Source organism: Heptranchias perlo, chromosome 2 (assembly GCF_035084215.1).
Source record: "Heptranchias perlo isolate sHepPer1 chromosome 2, sHepPer1.hap1, whole genome shotgun sequence".
Lineage (NCBI taxonomy): Eukaryota > Metazoa > Chordata > Chondrichthyes > Hexanchiformes > Hexanchidae > Heptranchias > Heptranchias perlo.
The window spans coordinates 129,242,894-129,261,135 of NC_090326.1; the positions used below are offsets into that span (position 1 = coordinate 129,242,894).

The window sequence follows — 18,242 nt, forward strand, 5'->3', positions numbered from 1 at the left end:
ATTCCTTTTTACTCCCTCCCCCCCCCCACTTGAATGGCCCCCTGAACCACGGTGCTGTGGCCAGTTTGCTCATCCTCCCTGCAGTCCCTGCACTCGTCCACAAGGGCAGCAAGCACCTCGTATCTATTGGAAAAGTGCAGAAGCTGAGGCTCCAGCAGTGCTAACTCCTGGATCCCTGTACGTGCCTCACTCACAGTCACATCCTCCTGTCCCTGACCACGTGCCAATTCTACAGTATTTAGTCTAAGGGGCGTGACTGCCTCCTGGATCAAAGTGTCTAGGTAACTTACTCCCTCCCTGATGCCTCGCAATGTCTGCAGCTCGGACTCCAGCCCCTCAACTCGGAGCCGAAGTTCCTTGAGCTGCAGACACTTACCGCAGATGTTGTCGCCCTGGACAAAACTGTCTAGTAGCTCCCACATATTGCAGCTGCAACACATCTCCTGCCCTGTCATAACTTTTATTTATTTAATTGATTACTACAATGCCAATCAAATTATTTTTAGGTTGAACCAAGTACTGGCCTTGTTTAATTTATTAAAAATTTTTAGTTTTATGCTATTACTCATCCCACAGACCTAAGAAAGAATAAAACAGAAGAGATACTCATCATCAACCACCTACCTGCCTTACCTGTGACGTCACACTGTAGTTTTGTTTTGTTGTTGCTGTGACCCGCTCTCAGTACGCTCCTCTCTGCTCTGCTGTCTAAACAAATGCACCTCACCACTTACTGCACCGAATCCCCTCACTCACCAAATTCCCAATTACAGACTCTGTCGAGACCAGACTCCATCGGTAGCTGCTACTCCGTGCTCCCTCACTCCATGCGTTAGCAAAACTCTTCTGAATTTATGCTAGCTAGAATGCCAATCACCTGAGTCAGCCCCAGCTGACAGTAGATTACCAGTTCTAACAGTCACCTAATTAACTAGGTGACCAACTGCCACTTCAGGCTGCTTGTAATACATGTAGTATTTTTGAATCAGGTTCCTGATTCATAAAACGCGTCCTGAGCTTCAAATGGTTATTTCATGGATGTAGTTATGTGGAGAGACTCCAGAAGCCGGGATTGTTTTCCTTAGAGCAGAAAAGGTATGGGGAGATTTAATAGAGATGTTCAAAATTATGAGGGATTTTGATGGTTTCCACTGGCTGGTGGCTCAGTAACCAGTGAACACAGATTTAAGAAAATTGGCAACGGAACCTGAGGGGAGATGAAGAGAATTGTTTTTATGCAGCGAGTTGTTATGATCTGGAATGAGCTGCCTGAAAGAGTGATGGAAGCAGATAGTAACCGCAGGCCGAAAATGAGCCATCCAGCCAAGTCCCACTTTCCAGCACTTGGTCCGTAGCCTCGTAGGTGACGGCACATCAAATACATATCCAAGTACTTTTTAAATGTGGTGAGGGTTTCTACCTCTACCACCCATTCAGGTAGTGGGTTCCAGACCCTCACCAGCTCCCCTCTAATCGTTCTACCAATCACTTTAAATCTATGCCCCCTGGTTATTGACCTCTCTGCTAAGAGAAATAGGTCCTTACTAACCACTCTATCTAGGCCCTTCATAATTTTGTACACCTCAATTAAATCGCTCCTCTGTTCCAAAGAGAACAATCCCAGCCTATCCAATCTTTCTTCATGGCTAAAATTCTCCAGTTCTGGCAACATCCTCGTAAATCTCCTTTGCACCCTCTCTTGTGCAATTACATCCTTCCTGTAATGTGACCAGAACTGTATGCAATACTCAAGCTGTGGCCTAACTAGTGTTTTATACAGTTCTATTATAACCTCCCTGCTCTGCCTGAGCTAATAAAGGAAAGTATCCTGTATGCCTTCTTAACCACCTTCTCTACCTGTCCTGCTACCTTCAGGGATCTGTGGACATGCAGTCCAATGTCCCTCAGTCCTCTACACTTCTCAGTATCCTCCCATTTATTGTGTGTTCCCTTGCCTTGTTTGCTCTCTCCAAATGCATTACCTCACACTTCTCCAGATTGAATTCGATTTGCTACTTTTCTGCCCACCTGTCTAGTCCATTGATATCTTCCTGTAGTCTATAGCTTTCCTCCTCACTATCAACCACATGGCCAATTTTTGTATCATCTGCAAACTTCTTAATCATGCCCCCTACATTTAAGTCCAAATCATTCATATATTTCACAAAAAGCAAGGGACCTAGTACTGAGCCCTGCGGAACCCCATGGAATCAGCCTTCCAGACACAAAAACATCTGTCGACCATTACCCTTTGCTTCCTGCCACTGAGCCAATTTTGGATCCAACTTGCCACTTTCCCTTGGATCCCATGGGCTTGTACTTTTTTGACCAGTCTGCTATGTGGGACGTTGTCAAAAGCCTTGCTAAAATCCATGTAGACTACATCAAATGCGTTACCCTCATCGACCCTCCTTGTTACCTCCTCAAAAAATTCAATCAAGTTAGTCAGACACGATCTACCCTTAACAAATCCATGCTGACTGTCCTTGATTAATCCTTGCCTTTCTAAGTGACGGTTTATCCTATCCCTCAGAATTGATTCCAATAATTTGCCCACCACCGTGGTTAGACTGACTGGTCTGTAATTACTTGGTCAATCCCTCTCTCCCTTTTTAAACAATGATACAACGTTAGCAGTCCTTCAATCCTGCGGCACCGCGTCTGTATCCAGGGAGGAGTGGAAATTGATGGTTAGAGCCTCTGCTATTTCCTCCCTTGCGTCTTTTAACAGCCTGGGATACATTTCATCCGGACCTGGCGATTTATCTGCTTTCAAAAATGCTAATCTCCTTAATACATCCTCTCTCACTATGTTTATCCCATCCAATATTGCACACTCCTCCTCCTTAATTACAATGTCTGTATCGTCCCTCTCTTTTGTGAAAACAGACGCAAAGTTTTCATTAAGAACCATACCAACATTTTCCACCTCCACACATAGGTTACCTTTTTGGTCTCTAATAGGCCCTACTCTTTCCTTAGTTATCCTCTTGCTCTTAATGTATTTATAAAACATCTTTGGGTTTTCCTTGATTTTACTTGCCAATATTTTTTCATGCCCTCTCTTTGCTTTCCTAGTTTCCTTTTTAATGTCATACCTGCACTTTCTGTACTCCTCCAGGCTTTCTATTGTATTGAGCTCTCGGTGTCTGACATAAGCTTTCCTTTTTGGCTTTATCTTACCTGTATGCTCCTTGACGTCCAGGGGGCTCTAGATTTGGCAGTCCCACCCTTTTTCTTTGGGGGGAACATGTTTACTCTGAACCCCTTGACCTCCCTCTTGAATGCCTCCCACTGCTCTGACATTGATTTATCTTCAAGCAGCTGCTTCCTGTCCATTTGTGCTAAATCACTTCTCAGCTTAGTAAAATTGGCCTTTCCCCAATTGAGAACTTTAACTCCTGTTCTATCATTGTCCTTTTCCATAACTATGGTGAATCTAAATGAATTATGATCATTATCACCAAAATGCACTCCCACTGATACTCCTTCTACCTGCCCAGCTTCATTTCCTAAAACTAAATCCAGAACTGCCCCCTCTCTTGGTGGGCTTGCTATGTACTGGCTATAAAGTTCTCCTGAATGCAATTTAAGAATGTTGTGCCCTCTATACCCTTCACACTGTTTTTATCCCAGTTAATATTAGGGTAGTTGAAATCCCCTACTATTACTGCCTTATTGTTTTTGCTCTTCTCAGAAATTTGCTTACATATTTGCTCTTCTATCTCCCTCTGATTGTTTGGGGGTGTATAGTACACCCCCAGTAGTGTGACTGCCCCTTTTTTGTTCCTTAGCTCAACCCATATGGCCTCATTTGATAATCCTTCTAACATATCATCTCTCCTCACAGCTGTAATTGTTTCTTTAACCAAAATTGTCACCCCCCTCTCTATCTCATCTGAAAACCCTGTAACCAGGAACGTTTAGCTGCCATTCCTCCCCCTCTTTAAGCCATGTTTCTGTAATAGCTAAGATATCGTACTGCCACATGTCTATCTATGCCCTTAACTCATCTACCTTATTCACTATACTCCTTGCATTGAGGAATATACCTTTAAGCACAGCCAAACTCTTTTGTTATTTATTTTCTAACCTTTGTTTCCTCTGCCTTCCAAACTCACTTACTAATTTTCTGCCTTCCATTTCCAGTTCTGCTTCTCTCCCATCTGAATCTACACTCATGTTCCCATCCCTCTGCCAAACTAGTTTAAACCCTCCCCAACAGCACTAGCAAACCTCCCCACAAGAATATTGGTCCCAGCCCTGTTGAGGTGCAACCTGTCCAGCTTGTATAGGTCCCACCTCCCCCAGAACTGGTCCCAATGTCCCACAAATCTAAAGCCTTCCCTCCTGTCCCATCTCTCCAGCCACCCATTCATCTGCTCTATCTTCCTATTTCTATACTCACTAGCGCGTGGCACCTGGAGTAATCCGGAGATTACTACCTTTGAAGTCCTGCTTATTAATTCCTTTCCTAGTTCCTTAAAATCTGCCTGCAGGACCTCATCCCTCTTGCTACCTATGTCATTGGTACCGATATGGACCACGACCTCTGGCTGTTCACCCTCCCCCCTCAGAACATTTTGCAGCCACTCAGTGACATCCTTGACCCTGGCACCGGGGAGGCAACATGCCATCCTGGAATCACATCTGCGGCCGCAGAAACGCCTGTCTATTCCCCTAACTATTGAATCCCCTATCACTATCGCTCTCCTGACCTTTCTCCTCCCCTCCTGTACACCCATGGTGCTATGGACTTGGCTCTGGCTGCACTCCCCAGAGGAACCCTCTCCCTGACTGAATACCAGTTAGAGAGTGAGATGCACTCGGGACTCCTGCACTACCTGCCTGGTTCTCCTTATATGTCTGGCGGTCACCCAGTCCCTCTCTGCCTGCACTCCCTTAAGCTGAGGGGTGACTACCTCCTGAAACCTGCTATCCATGAAACATTCAGCCTCATGGATGCAATGCAGTGACGCCAGCTGCTGCTCAAGCTCCGAAACCCGAAGCTTGAGCTCTTCCAGCTGATGATACTTCCTGCACCTGTGGTTGTCCAGGACACGGGAAGCATCCTGAACTACCCACATGGCACAAGATGTGCATTCCACAGGGTCTAAGCTGCCTTGCCATGCCTCGATTTATTAGATTATTAATTAAACTTAATAGAAATAAACAAAAGACTAAAGCGGGAGGAAAGAGGCTTAAGGAGCAGGAGGAGAGAGGCTTAAAAAGGAGCCCCGATATGTACTTGAAAAGGAAAATTTTCTAGGAAAATGGGGAAAGAGTTGGGGCTTGGGGGAATAATTGGATAGCTCTTTCAAAGAGCTCGCACAGGCATGATGGGCAAAATGGTCTCCTTTTGTGCTGTATGATTCTATGATTGTAGTTGATTTTCAAACACCAAAATGTACACATTTGAAGTCAATTCACCCATTTTCAGACAAATTGGTTTATTCCTCATTTATTTAACTTCCAGTATCTGAAGATAGGCCCAAAATCCACAGGGATCATAGAAAATTCATCCCATGCTGTTTTGCCCTGTCATTAGAAGCAGGGCTTTGCTATTGTTTCTTCAGTAGGAAAAGTTCTTACAGAATCTAATCTGATTTTGAACTTGCCAATTCAAACTTGTGACACTTACGGGTGAATTGTACCTCCTCCAACAGCGGAAATTGGGCAGGGGGCAGTTAAAATGGAGCAGGAGATTTACCTGCTGGTCTCCTGCCCCAATCCCGCTAACTGCAATTTTTAATTGCGATTAAATGCAATTTTTAATTGCAGGCGCCAAGGATACCATTTCATAGCATGTGGGGTCTTTCTTTAAATACGCAGATCAGGTCCCATTGATGTTATCTGGACCTAGTGTTGCCTATGGGAGGCATTCCTGGAGGTTTGACCATGTGTGGGAGTTGGTGGAAAGCAGCGTGATCCCCGGCAACCACGTCTGCGCTAAGTGTCTGCAGCTTGAGGAACTTCGGCTCAGAGTTGTGCATCTGGAGTCCGAGCTGCAGACATTACGATACATCAGGGAGGGGGAGAGTTACCTGGACACTTTCATCCAGGAGGCAGTCACACCCCTTAGATTAGGTAGTAGTCTCATTCATTCAGTGATCAGGGACAGGAGGATGTGACTCCGAATCAGGCAGGTATGGGGACCCAGGTTGTAGTGATGGAGGAGCCTCAGCCCTTGACCTTGCCCAACAGGTACGAGGTACTTGCTACCTGTGTGGATCAGAACAAGGGCTGCAGGAATTATGGGCAAACTGACCACAGCACTGTGGACAGGGTTCCATTCAAGTGGGGGGAGTAAAAAGCAACGTGGTAGTGGTAGGGGATAGTGTAGTCAGGAGGGTAGACTCTGTTCTCTGCAGTCGTGACCGAGAGTCCCGAAGGCTGTGTTGCCTGCCTGGTGCCAGGGTTAAGGACATCACGTCGCGACTAGAAAAGAACTTGGAGCATGAGGGGGAGCATCCAGTTGTCGTGGGTACCAATGACATAGGTAGAACAAAAAATGGAGTTCTGCTGAGACAGTTTGAGGTGCTAGGGTCTAAATTAATAAGCAGAACCTCAAAGGTAATAATCTCTGGATTATTACCTGAGCCGCGTGCAAATTGGCAAAGGGACAAACAGATCAGAGATCTAAATGCGTGGCTCGAAGAGTGGTGTGCGAGACAGGGGTTTCGATTCATGGGGCACTGGCACCAGTACTGGGGAAAGAGAGAGCTGTTCCGTTGGGACGGGCTCCACTTAAACCGGGCTGGGACCAGCGTCCTTGTGAATCGAATAATTAGGGCTGTAGATGGGGCTTTAAACTAAAAAGGGCAGGGGTAGGGGTCAGGTGAGGGGAAATTTAGAAATCTAATGAGGAAAGTCATGGCAACAGAGCAGTGTAGTGATTTGGGTAAAGATAAGCATAGTGTGGCAGGAAGGGACAGAGAGTTTACCAATAATAGAGCATCAACAAATAATGTCAAAGCAGGAAAAAATGGTAAAAAGTCAAAATTAAAGGCGCTTTATCTGAATGCATGGAGCATTCGTAACAAGATAGATGAATTAGTTGCACAAGTAGAGATAAATGGGTTTGATCTAATAGCCATTACAGAGACATGGTTGCAAAGTGACCAAGGTTGGGAACTAAATATTCCAGGATACATGACGTTTAGAAAAGACAGGCGGAATGGAAAGGGAGGGGGTGTAGCCCTAATAATAAAGGAAGACAGAAGAACAGTGGTGAGAAAGGATCTTGGCTTGGAAGATCAGGAAGACCAGTATGGGTGGAAATAAGAAATAACAAGGGGTAGAAAACACTGGTGGGAGTAGTTTATAGGCCCTCTAATATTAGTAATACCATTGGTCAGAGTATTAATCATGAAATAATAGGGGCTTGTAACAAAGGTAATGCAGTAATCATGGGGGACTTTAATCTTCATATAGACTGGACAAATCAAATTGGCAAAGATGGTTTGGAGGACAAGTTCATGGAATGCATTTGAGAAGGCTTCCTAGAGCATTACATCATGGAACCAACCAGGGAACAGGCTATTTTAGATCCTGTATTATGTAATGAGACAGGGTTAATTAGTAATCTCACAGTAAGAGATCCTCTGGGGAATATTTAGTTCCCAACCTTGGTCACTTTGCAACCATGTCTCTGTAATGGCTATTAGATCAAACCCATTTATCTCTAGAATTTCACATTGAGTTTGAGAGTGATGTACTTAAATCAGAAACTAGAGTCTTAAACTTAAATGAAGTCAATTACATAGGTATGAGAGGCAAGTTGGCTAAGGTAGATTGGGAAACCAAATTAAAGGGTATGACGGTTGAAAAGCAATGGCAAACATTTAAAGAAATATTTCAATATTCTCAACAAATATACACTCCATCGAGAAATGAAAACGCCACAGGTAAAGTGATCCACCCATGGCTAACTAAAGAAGGATAGTATTAGGTTAAAAGAGGCCTATAATGTTGCCAAGAAGAGTAGTAAGCCTGAGGATTGGGATAGTTTTAGAAACCAGCAAAGGACGTCCAAAAAATTGATAAAATGAGAGAAAATAGAATATGAAAGTAAACTAGCAAGAAATATAAAAACGGATTGTAAGAGCTTCTACAAGTATGTAAAAAGGAAGAGAGTAGCAAAAGTAAACATTGATCCCTTAGAGGCTGAAACAGGAGAAATTATAATGGGGAATCAGGAAATGGCAGATGCATTAAACAAATATTTTGTATCTGTCTTCACAGTAGAAGACACAAAAAACATACCAGAAATAGTGGGGAATCAAGGGTCTAATGAGAGTGAGGAACTTAAAGTAATTAATATCAGTAGAGAAAAAGTACTTGAGAAACTAATGAAAATAGAAGCTGATAAATCCCCTGGATCTGATGGCCCATATCTGAGGGTTCTAAAAGAAGTGGCTGCAGAGATAGTGGATACATTGGTTATGACCTTCCAAAATTCCCTAGATTCTAGAACAGTCCCAGCGGATTGGAAAGTAGCAAATGCGACCCCGCTATTCAAGAAAGGAGAGAGAGAGAAAACAGGGAACTACAGGCCAGTTAGCCTGACATCAGTCGTCGGGAAAATGCTGGAATCCATTTTTAAGGAAGTGGAAACAGGGCACTTAGAAAATCATAATATGATTAGGCAGAGTCAACATGGTTTTATGAAAGGGAAATTGTGTTTGACAAACCTATTAGAGTTATTTGAGGATGTAACTAGCAGGGTAGATAAAGGGGAACCAGTGGATGTCATACATTTGGATTTTCAAAAGACATTCGACAAGATGCCACATAAAAGATTGTTACTCAAGATAAGGGCTCATGGGGTTGGGGGTAACATATTAGCATGGATAGAGGATTGGTTAACAGACAGAAAACAGAGAGTCAGGATAAACGGGTCATTTGCAGGCTGGCAGGCTGTAACTAGTGGGGTGCCACAAGGATTGGTGCTTGGGCCTCAGCTATTTTACAATCATTATTAATGACTTAGATGAAGAGACTGAGTGTAATGTATCCAAGTTTGCTGACAACACAAAGCTAGGTGGGAAAGTAAGCTGTGAGGAGGATACAAAGAGTCTTCAAAGGGATATAGACAGGTTAAGTGAGTGGGCAAGAAGGTGACAGATGGAGTATAATGTGGGGAAATGTGAGGTTATTCACTTTGGTAGGAAGAATAGAAAAACAGAATGTTTTTTAAATGGTGAGAAACTATTAAATGTTAGTGTTCAGAGACACTTGGGTGTCCTCGTACAAGAAACTCAAAAAGTTAGCATGCTGGTACAGCAAGCGATTAGGAAAGCAAATGAAATGTTGCCCTTTATTGAAAGGGGGTTGGAGTACAAAAGTAAGGAAGTCTTACTACAATTGTACAGGGCTTTGGTGAGACCTCACCTGGAGTACTGTGTACAGTTTTGATCTCCTTATCTAAGGAAGGATATACTTGCCTTAGAGGCAGTGCAGTGAAGGTTCACTAGATTAATTCCAGGGATGAGAGGATTGTCCTATGAGGTGAGGTTGAGTAGAATGGGTCTATACTCTCTAGAGTTTAGAAGAATGGGAGGTGATCTCATTGAAACATATAAGATTCTGAGGGGGCTTGTCAGGGTAGATGCTGAGAGGTTGTTTCCCATTGCTGGAGAATCTAGAACTAGGGGGCATAGTCGCAGGATAAAGAGTCGGCCATTTAAAACTGAGATGAGGAGGAATTTCTTCACTCAGAGGGTTGTGAATCTTTGGAATTCTGTACCCCAGAGGGCTGTGGATGCTGAGTCGCTGAATATATTCAAGGCTGAGATAGACAGATTTCTGGGGCTCGATTTTAGGGTCGGGTTACCTGCGGGTTTCCAGCGGGGGGGCCCCGAAAATCCCGATCTCCGATCACGTGACCGGATTCGGACGAAATCCCGGCCACTTCCGGGTACCGGACTGACGTGCGGGGCTGCGCGCGAAAGCCCCGCTGGTGGGAATCCCGCAGGCAATTAAAGCCAGCGGGGTTCCACTTGAGAGCACTTAACTTGCTCGTTGTGGTCAGTTAATGAGCTGAAGCAGCTGTCAAAAGAGGAAGTGTGGGATTTTACGTTCAAAGCAGTCAGTTTCCCACACTGGGGGAAACAGGACCCTTCAAACCAGGCGTGTTGCAGCCAGCAGCCTGTGGCAGGTGCCAAGGTGCGCTCCACGGGGGAGAGCCCTCACCCACGCAGGAGGCCACCGCGTCACATAGGGCAACCCCTGCCCTCCACCAACCCCCGCCAAGCCAGAGGACAGACCGACACGAAACCGCAGCCCCAGTCCGAGGACCCACCCACCTACCCTGCACAACCCCTCACACCAACACCTGCCAGATGGGTGGTGCGTTGACATCGTCGGAGGACGAACAGGATGACCAGCCCCAGCAGCCTCGCAGTCCACGCCGTCCGCCTCGGAGAGGTGGGGCCCCCCAACACGGTGCTGCGGCACACCCACCTGCACAGCAGGAGGGAGGGCAACCGCAGAGAGAGATGCGTCGCAGGAGGCACTACCCTCCGCACAGGGTGTACAGAGCGAGGCTCAGCTTCATGGACCTCTCCGAGGAGCAGTGCATACGGAGGCTCAGAGTCAATCGCCAGGTAGTCGCCGACATCTGCAGCCTCCTTAACGACGAGCTGCTCCCTGATGGACCAAGCAGCATCTTCTTACCTGTCGCCGTCAAAGTCACCACTGCCCTCAACTTCTTCGCATCCGGTTCCTTCCAGGGTGCCACCGGGGACATCACCGGGGTCTGTCAGTCCTCTGCACACAAGTGCATAAGGCAGGTCACCGATGGGTTGTTCCGCAGGGCCTCCCACTACATCAACTTCGCCATGGACGAGCGCAGCCAGATGGAGAGGGCGGTTGGATTCCATGCCATGGCCGGCTTCCCACGGGTGCAGGGTGTAATCGACTGCACCCACATCGCAATACGGGCACCTCCGCATGAGCCAGGGCTGTTCATCAACAGGAAGGGGTATCACTCCATGAACGCCCAGCTCATCTGTGACCACCGCCAGAGATTCCTACACGTGTGCGCCAGATACCCCGGCAGCTGCCACGATGCCTTCGTCCTCAGGGAGTCCGCCGTCCCGCCCATCCTGCAGGCACCCAACGCCGGCAACGGCTGGCTCCTCGGCGACAAGGGGTATCCCCTCCACACGTGGCTCATGACACCTCTGAGGAACCCCATCACCAAGCCGGAGTGTCGGTACAATGACAGCCACACTGCTACCAGGTCTACAATTGAGCAGACCATAGGGCTTCTCAAGATGCGCTTCAGGTGCCTTGATCGTTCTGGGGGAGCGCTCCAATATACACCATTCAGAGTGGGACGAATCATAGTTGTCTGCTGTGCCCTGCACAACATGGCCCAACAGAGAGGGGTGCCGCTGGAGGAGGCCCCATCCACACCCGCCACCCACATTGAGGAAGGCAAGGGCGAGGAGGCGGAGGAGGAGGAGGCGGAGGAGGAGGAGGCGGAGGAGGAGGACGCGCCCGAGGATGTTGGACGACCCATGCGCCGAGCCGCGACTCACCGGGATGGTCGCCGGGCCAGGGACGCACTCATACGTCAATGGTTCTCCTAGAGTCAGACACTGCGAGGCGCTCGCATCTCCTCACCTGCACATGCGAGCGGCCATACCAGCCCCCTCCACTGAAGAGTGCTGCCAGTAATCCTGCACCCACAGCAGTGTGCCCAATGGGTGGCAGCAGGTGTTCGCCGTCATGATGGCCTCCACGGAACGCAACTATTGCACAAGCCGCGGAAGAATGGACGAGAGGTGGCAGGAGTGGTGAGAATAGACTATTTAATATCTGGAATGTGACATCATTTAAGAAACAAAGTACAAAATAATAAACACCCTGGTGTATTCCCTTTGTGATTATAAGGCCTTTGCAATTCTTCTCCGGGAACCCCTACGTGGTGCTACCCCTGTGGCTCCAGCAGAGGTAGTGGCAGGTTGCTCGTCTTCTTGCCTTGACCGGGTCGATGCTTTTGGCGGACGGCCCCTGGGTTTCGGTGCCCGTGAGGGCACCTCCACAGACTGCTCCTCCTGCACCGGGGCAGGGGCAGACTCGGCCACCTGGAGAGGAGGCACCATTGCGGGTGCTGGTTGAGAGGTGGGCGACGGGTGGGACATGGGGACGCCTTGAGAGGCGTCCCCGCTTCCATGTCCCCGGTCACCATCATCCCTCTCTTGGCCTCGGCCCACATCACCCCTTCCACCCTGCTGGACGGCAGTTTGGATGGCATGTGTGAGGCCTTGCAAGGCCACCCCTAGTGTATCCCTCAGCCTGTTGGTGGCGTCGGAATGTTGCTCACCCTGAATCCGTACAGACGTTGTGAGGGCCTGCAAGGACTCGAAGTGGAGCTGTGCGTGACGCTCGAGGGAGGCCAGCCTGTCCTCCACCGCAGACAGTCCCGCACCTACCCGCGACACTGTGTCGCCGGTACCCTCCTGTGCCTGCGCCACCAATGCCCACATGCAGGAGGTGGACTCCTCCATCGCCTGCGCTATTGTGGACAATGCGCGCGGCACCTCTGCCAGCACCTCAGCAATTAGCTGGTGGCCCTCGACGACTCTCCTTTTCTCTGGTGGCCCCCTGGGTTCAGCATCTGGGTCCGGCTGAGCAGAGCCTGGAGATGAGTGCTCCCTCCGTCGCGGACCCTCCGCGGCTGCCCCTGCCACCAGGGTCTGCTCATGCTCACTCGTGCGCGGTGACTCACCAAGTGCTACCCCAACTAGTTGGCGAGGGGGACCCACCGAGGTGCGTGTCTCTGCGCTGGTGGATGGTTGGCTCTGATGTGACGATGCACCCTCAGAGACCGCCATGTCCTCTGAGGAATCGCCCTCCACGCTCGCTTGACCCAAAGACGGACCTGCAAGAGAACAGAGGGCACTTTGAGGCATGTGGACCAACTTGACAGTGCGCCTGATGGCAGGTGATGAGACGGTAACTCGCGATCATGGGTGTTGAGTGTCAGCTTTCCCTTACCGGCCGTTTCGGCAGCGACACACTCGCCATCGGCCACCGACAGGCAATGTCGCGTGCGGGCGAGGTCGAGCGCCTCCACCTCTGCGTCGGTGAGCTCCACCACTTGCGGCGGGCCACCTCCGGTGCGTGCCCTTTCGCGGTTGTTCTTGCTCCTCTTCTCCTGTGAAGGCAAAACACAGATGTGTGAGTGGGTGCGTCTTGCATCGTGAGACGCATCGAGCATCGGTGTGGTTGGGTTGAGCGTGGCGCGGAACGGATGGGAGGACGCGTGGGCCACGTGCCCATCCCATTGCATGGGGATTGGGGTGTGTGGTAGTGTTCGGGTGGGGTCAGGGACGGTGGGTACTTGCGTGCACGGCGAGGATGGTGAATGAGTGGCTGTGAGGATTGCTGATGGAGCGCAGTGGTGGCTGTGCAGGAGGGGGTTGTGATCTGCTTGGCGTGATGGTGGGGACGGGATGTGGGAGGGTGCGTTGGTGTACTCACCTTGCCAGACCTAGTCAGGTCATTGAAGCGCTTGCGGCACTGCTCCCAAGTCCTTGGGGTGTTGCCCCTGCTGCTTACCTCCGCCGCCACCTCTGCCCATGCCTTCCTGGTTGCGGCGGCAGGGAACTTGCGCCCATCCTCAGGGAAGAGTGTTTCCCTCCTCCTCCTCACGCCCTCCAGCATCAGCTGCAGTGCCAGATCTGAAAAACAGGGCGCAGCCTTTCCCCTTTGTTGAGCCATTCTCCCAGACCTCTTGCTTGCAGCAGGAGGGGCTTTGGGAGACTGCCCCTTTAACTGGAGCTCCTACATCGCGTCGACGGTACTGCGCATGCGCAGCCGGCCGGCACGCAGCTGGGGAGCGCAGAACCCGGAAGCAGGGCTTAATGGGTCCAATTATCCCGCGATCGCGTGGGGGATGCACACAATTACCCGTCCGCGTTTTCCACGCTCCCGGAGGACCACCCGCTGGGAACCCGCAGGCCTGCTAAATTCGAGCCCCTGGACTCTAGGGGAATCAACGGATATGGGGATCGGGCAGGAAAGTGGAGTTGAGGTTAAAGCTAGTTCTAGACCCTCCAGCCAGGGGAAACAACCTCTCAACATCTACCCTGTCAAGCCCCCTCAGAATCTTGTATGTCTCAATGAGACCACCTCTCATTCTTCTAAACTCCAGAGAGTATAGGCCCATTATACTCAATCTCTCCTCACAGAACAACCCTCTCATCCCAGGAATTAATCTAGTGAACCTTCGTTGCACCGCCTCCAAGCCAAGGCAAGACCTCGGAATATTTATGAAGCCCACAGAGTTAAAGTAGCCTGAGCCTGATTTCTGCCATAGCGTGCGAGTTTCCAACTGACCTCGCCACCCATAATGAAAATCAGGGCCTTTATTTCTCAGGAGTCCTTCCTTTAAGAACATCTCCTCTGGCTCCCTTGGCTGTAGCCGTCCATCTGCTTTTTTTCCCACATTCTCCAGACACCTGAAGCTAGAGAGACTGCTCTTTCAGCCATTTAAGTTAATGTTTTAGAGCCCGTTAATTGCACTTTAAAATCGTTGAACAATTGCTGGGAACCTATCTCTTAACATTAAATTGCTCAATTTCTTGAATATCTGTACATTTTCCTATCTCACAAATTTTCAGGTGCCCTGCATTTCTAACACCAATTCTTCATAGATGCCAATGCAGTCTTTCCGTAACATTTTAAATTTACATCAGGAAGACTCAGGAGTGAGGTTGAAATAATTCAATATTGCATGCTTTTCATCATCATTCTACATAGGAAAACTGTCCCTCTTGTTGTGCCCTTAAAAACCATCTTTATGATCGCCTTCCTTAAAATTTAGCATAAGGCTATATTTAACAGATTTATTGGTTTCCACTCCGACCACTGCTATTTAAAATAATCAGAATAATGTCTCTGTTATGGATTCACCGACAGCTGGGCTCCAGTCTCCAGTGTGAAGCGTGTACATCTTAACTTGAACTGTTTCAAAATTGTTAAAGATAAAGTACAGAAAATGTTCCTATTTGATGCATGATAAAAAAATTCTGATGGTAAAATGTATATAAGTTAACTTTGTGACTTATTGAGGTAAAACTTTGATATTTGAAGTTTTTTGATCATAGTCTATTTTCTTCACTATATGATTGCTATCTGCAGCTCTCTGCACTGACTAATAGAACAACCACCTAGTGCTCAGGAATTTCAAATCAGTTGATTTTAATGTACCAAGTATCAGTTTGTCTCAGTTGCTGGCACTCTCACCTCTGAGGCCAGTGAGAAGAGTATTGGAGAGTTGAGTCTGGAAGTGATAAAGCATAGATAATGGTTTTAGCAGCATTGGAGGTGAGGTAATGGCAGAGGCATGCAATGTAGTGGAGGTGGAAGTAAACATTCTTGTTGATGGATAGGATGTGGGCTTAAAGCTCGTTCAGGGTCAAATAGGGCACCAAGACTGCCCACTATCGATGGCAGCCTGATTATACAGCCAAAGAGGGGATTGTAGTCAGGGGCAAGAGTACAGAGTTTTTGATGGTAACTGAATAAATTGGCTGTGATCTTTGCAATTTTCAATCGGAGAAAATTCTGCCTCATCCACAACCTGAGCCCAGATTTTAACGGGGTCAGGAATGGGGCGGGTGGGGTGCAGGATAGGAGAGAAACTCCCGCAAAGAGTTCATTGTGAGGCCTGGGCCATTTAACTCTCAGGCCTCATGTGGATGTCAGGATGCTCACTCCCAATCGAAGCCTGCAGGAATGATGCACCACCGGCTTCGAGCGGGAGACAAAATTCGTGGGTAGGTCAGGCCGGGGACTCACGGAACCAGTCCCCAGCAAGGTAAGTGATGAAAGGGTGGGGAGGGGATCCTAATCCTGTTCCTCCTGTCTCCACAAGAAACCTTTAAAAAGTTTTTTAAAAAATAACTTACCTGAGCCAGCAGCTTTCATTGATGGGTTCAAGACTGTGTGGCCTGTAGTTGGCCTGCAGTTAAAATGGCATGCATGTCCCAAAGACATTATCGGGATGCAATCGCTATTTAAATTAGGCCCCCGCTCATCAGGGTGGGCAGGCTTCCCGTTCTTGAATTCAGGCAAGTTAAGATGGGGGACGGGGACCTGTTGGGAATGTGCAGCAAACTCCCTCCCCCCCCCACCCTTCTGTTTGCACTGTTCCTGTCAGGTGGGGGATTTATAATCAGGCTTATGATGTCAGACAAGCAGTCCAACCACACAGATATTATTATGGAGTTGAGTGTAGTGGTGGAGAGGTAGAGTTGGATATTGTCAGCATGCATATGAAAACTGACCCCATGCCTACAGATAACGTTGCCAAGGGGTAACATGAATGAGCAAAAGGAAGAGGTCATTGGTGGAACCTTTGGGTCTTCTGGATGTTACTGTCCAGGGCAGGATGGGAAGCAAATGCTGGAGATGTGTTGGGCATGTTGCGACAGGTTGGAATAGAACCAAGCAAGAGCAGTCTTGAAGATGCAAACTATCGCAGCGAGGCAATGGAGGAAATTGGCATGGTCGACTATGTTGAACACACAGAGAGATTGAGGAGGATAAGTAACTGCAGTCACAAGTCAGTCATACCGCAAATCTCCACACTGAAATTCTCATAAGGACATTAGAAAGCATGAAACATTATAAAGAAAAGGAAATTCATCTCATGAATCCCACACTGAACCTGTGTAAATTCCTCTGTGAATATGCAAGGTATATTCAGGTACAGTTCAACATTTACTCTAGCAAACTGTCAGAACTTGGAGAAATTAGTGATTAAATTGAGCCTCAAGCCCCTTTTCCTTTGATCTGTCTGTATTTAGTCTGTGTCATTATACATGCTTTTCCTCCTGCCCTGGATAGTAACATCTGGAGTACTCGAAGGTTCCACCCTTGGCCTTTTCCTTTTTCTCGTTCATGTTATCCCTTGGTCCTACTATTGGCGATTGTTTTTTTTTTAACTCTGTTTAATTTTCAATACTAGGTTTGTTGCTGAAAAGATGGGTGGACCTATAGACAAGGAAAAGCTTCATGAACTCACCTGGGAACTTCACATTGCTGAACTGAAATTTGAATTAAAATCCAACATCATCCCTATTGGGAAAATTCAGAAAGGAATCTACTACCACAGAGCCCTTCTATTCAAGGTAGAAATTCTGTTGTCTTTTCTAGTAAACAATTAAATTACTCTTTCATATAGTTTCCAAAGTAAAGTAATTTAGAGTATCTGTAATAACTTGCTTGATAAACCCATTTTTTTCTTCAGGCTTTAGCAGATAGAATAGGGATCAGTTGTAGTCTTGTTCGTGGAGAGTACAACCGAGCCTGGAATGAAGTCATGTTGATTGACTACCCTACTCAAGATACTACTGGGCTTCTTATTCCACCAAAGGCATATATAGTGGATCTCATGCACCAAGTCGGCAACTTGATGAAGCCTGACAGTCCAGATGCAGCACACTATGAAAGATGTAGCACTCATAGACATACATATTGTAAATGTTGCAAACAATTGTCTTGGTACCTAGATCAGCTTGACCGAAACAAATAAGTTGCTAAAGTCTCTGGATTCCACAACCTTAAAAAGCAGAAACTCATTACAAAATATTGCTACAAAATCGTAAATGCCATATTAAAATGGACCATTAAGTCACCATTCAAATTTATTTAGTTCATATATTTATGATCATCTTCTATGTTATTTCTTTATCACTTGGTGTAATTGCCTTGTTTCTGAATAGGAATACTTAACTATAGCTAACATGCCTGTATGTTACTTGATTTTCATAAAGACAAACATTCAGTGCCTCTTCTGCCTGTTAGCATTCCCACGAATTGTGTATGTGTGTTATTTTACTTTATAAATTGTCTGCCAAATAATAAAGTAATATTGTAATCATAAAACCATTTCTTATTGAAAAAAATTATTACTGTCCTTTCTCCTATTGCTAAATGTTTTAAAAACATGAGTCAAACAATGTAGTTGATATTATCTTTTTTCCTTGTGCTACAGTTCAGAAATGAATTCTCAGCCTATGTCTTAAAGGTACAGGGGGAATCACCTCGCTGTTGGTAAATTCTCCACTAGGTTTTAGCCAAATAGAAAATTGCATTATGGACATTTGGAGTCACCATCCCATGCTAAACTGTTTAGAAAGCTATTTCTGCAGTCACAAAATCCATCAATTTAGCAATTTGTTGGGGGATGGATCCCATCTACTGTGGACTCAATCGTCCAC

General features: G+C 47.2%; 1 protein-coding gene across 1 annotated transcript in view; it reads left to right on the forward strand.

Moving 5' to 3' along the window:
• The window catches only part of armc3 (armadillo repeat containing 3), a 138,394-nt gene extending 120,507 nt beyond the window's left edge, over window positions 1-17,887 (forward strand). Inside the window, exons 17-18 of the mRNA XM_068007120.1 lie at window positions 16,988-17,150; window positions 17,270-17,887. Coding sequence (XP_067863221.1) covers window positions 16,988-17,150; window positions 17,270-17,554 — 448 coding nt within the window. The 3' untranslated portion in view covers window positions 17,555-17,887. The remainder of the gene's footprint in view (window positions 1-16,987; window positions 17,151-17,269) is intronic.
• Window positions 17,888-18,242: the final 355 nt, after the last annotated feature.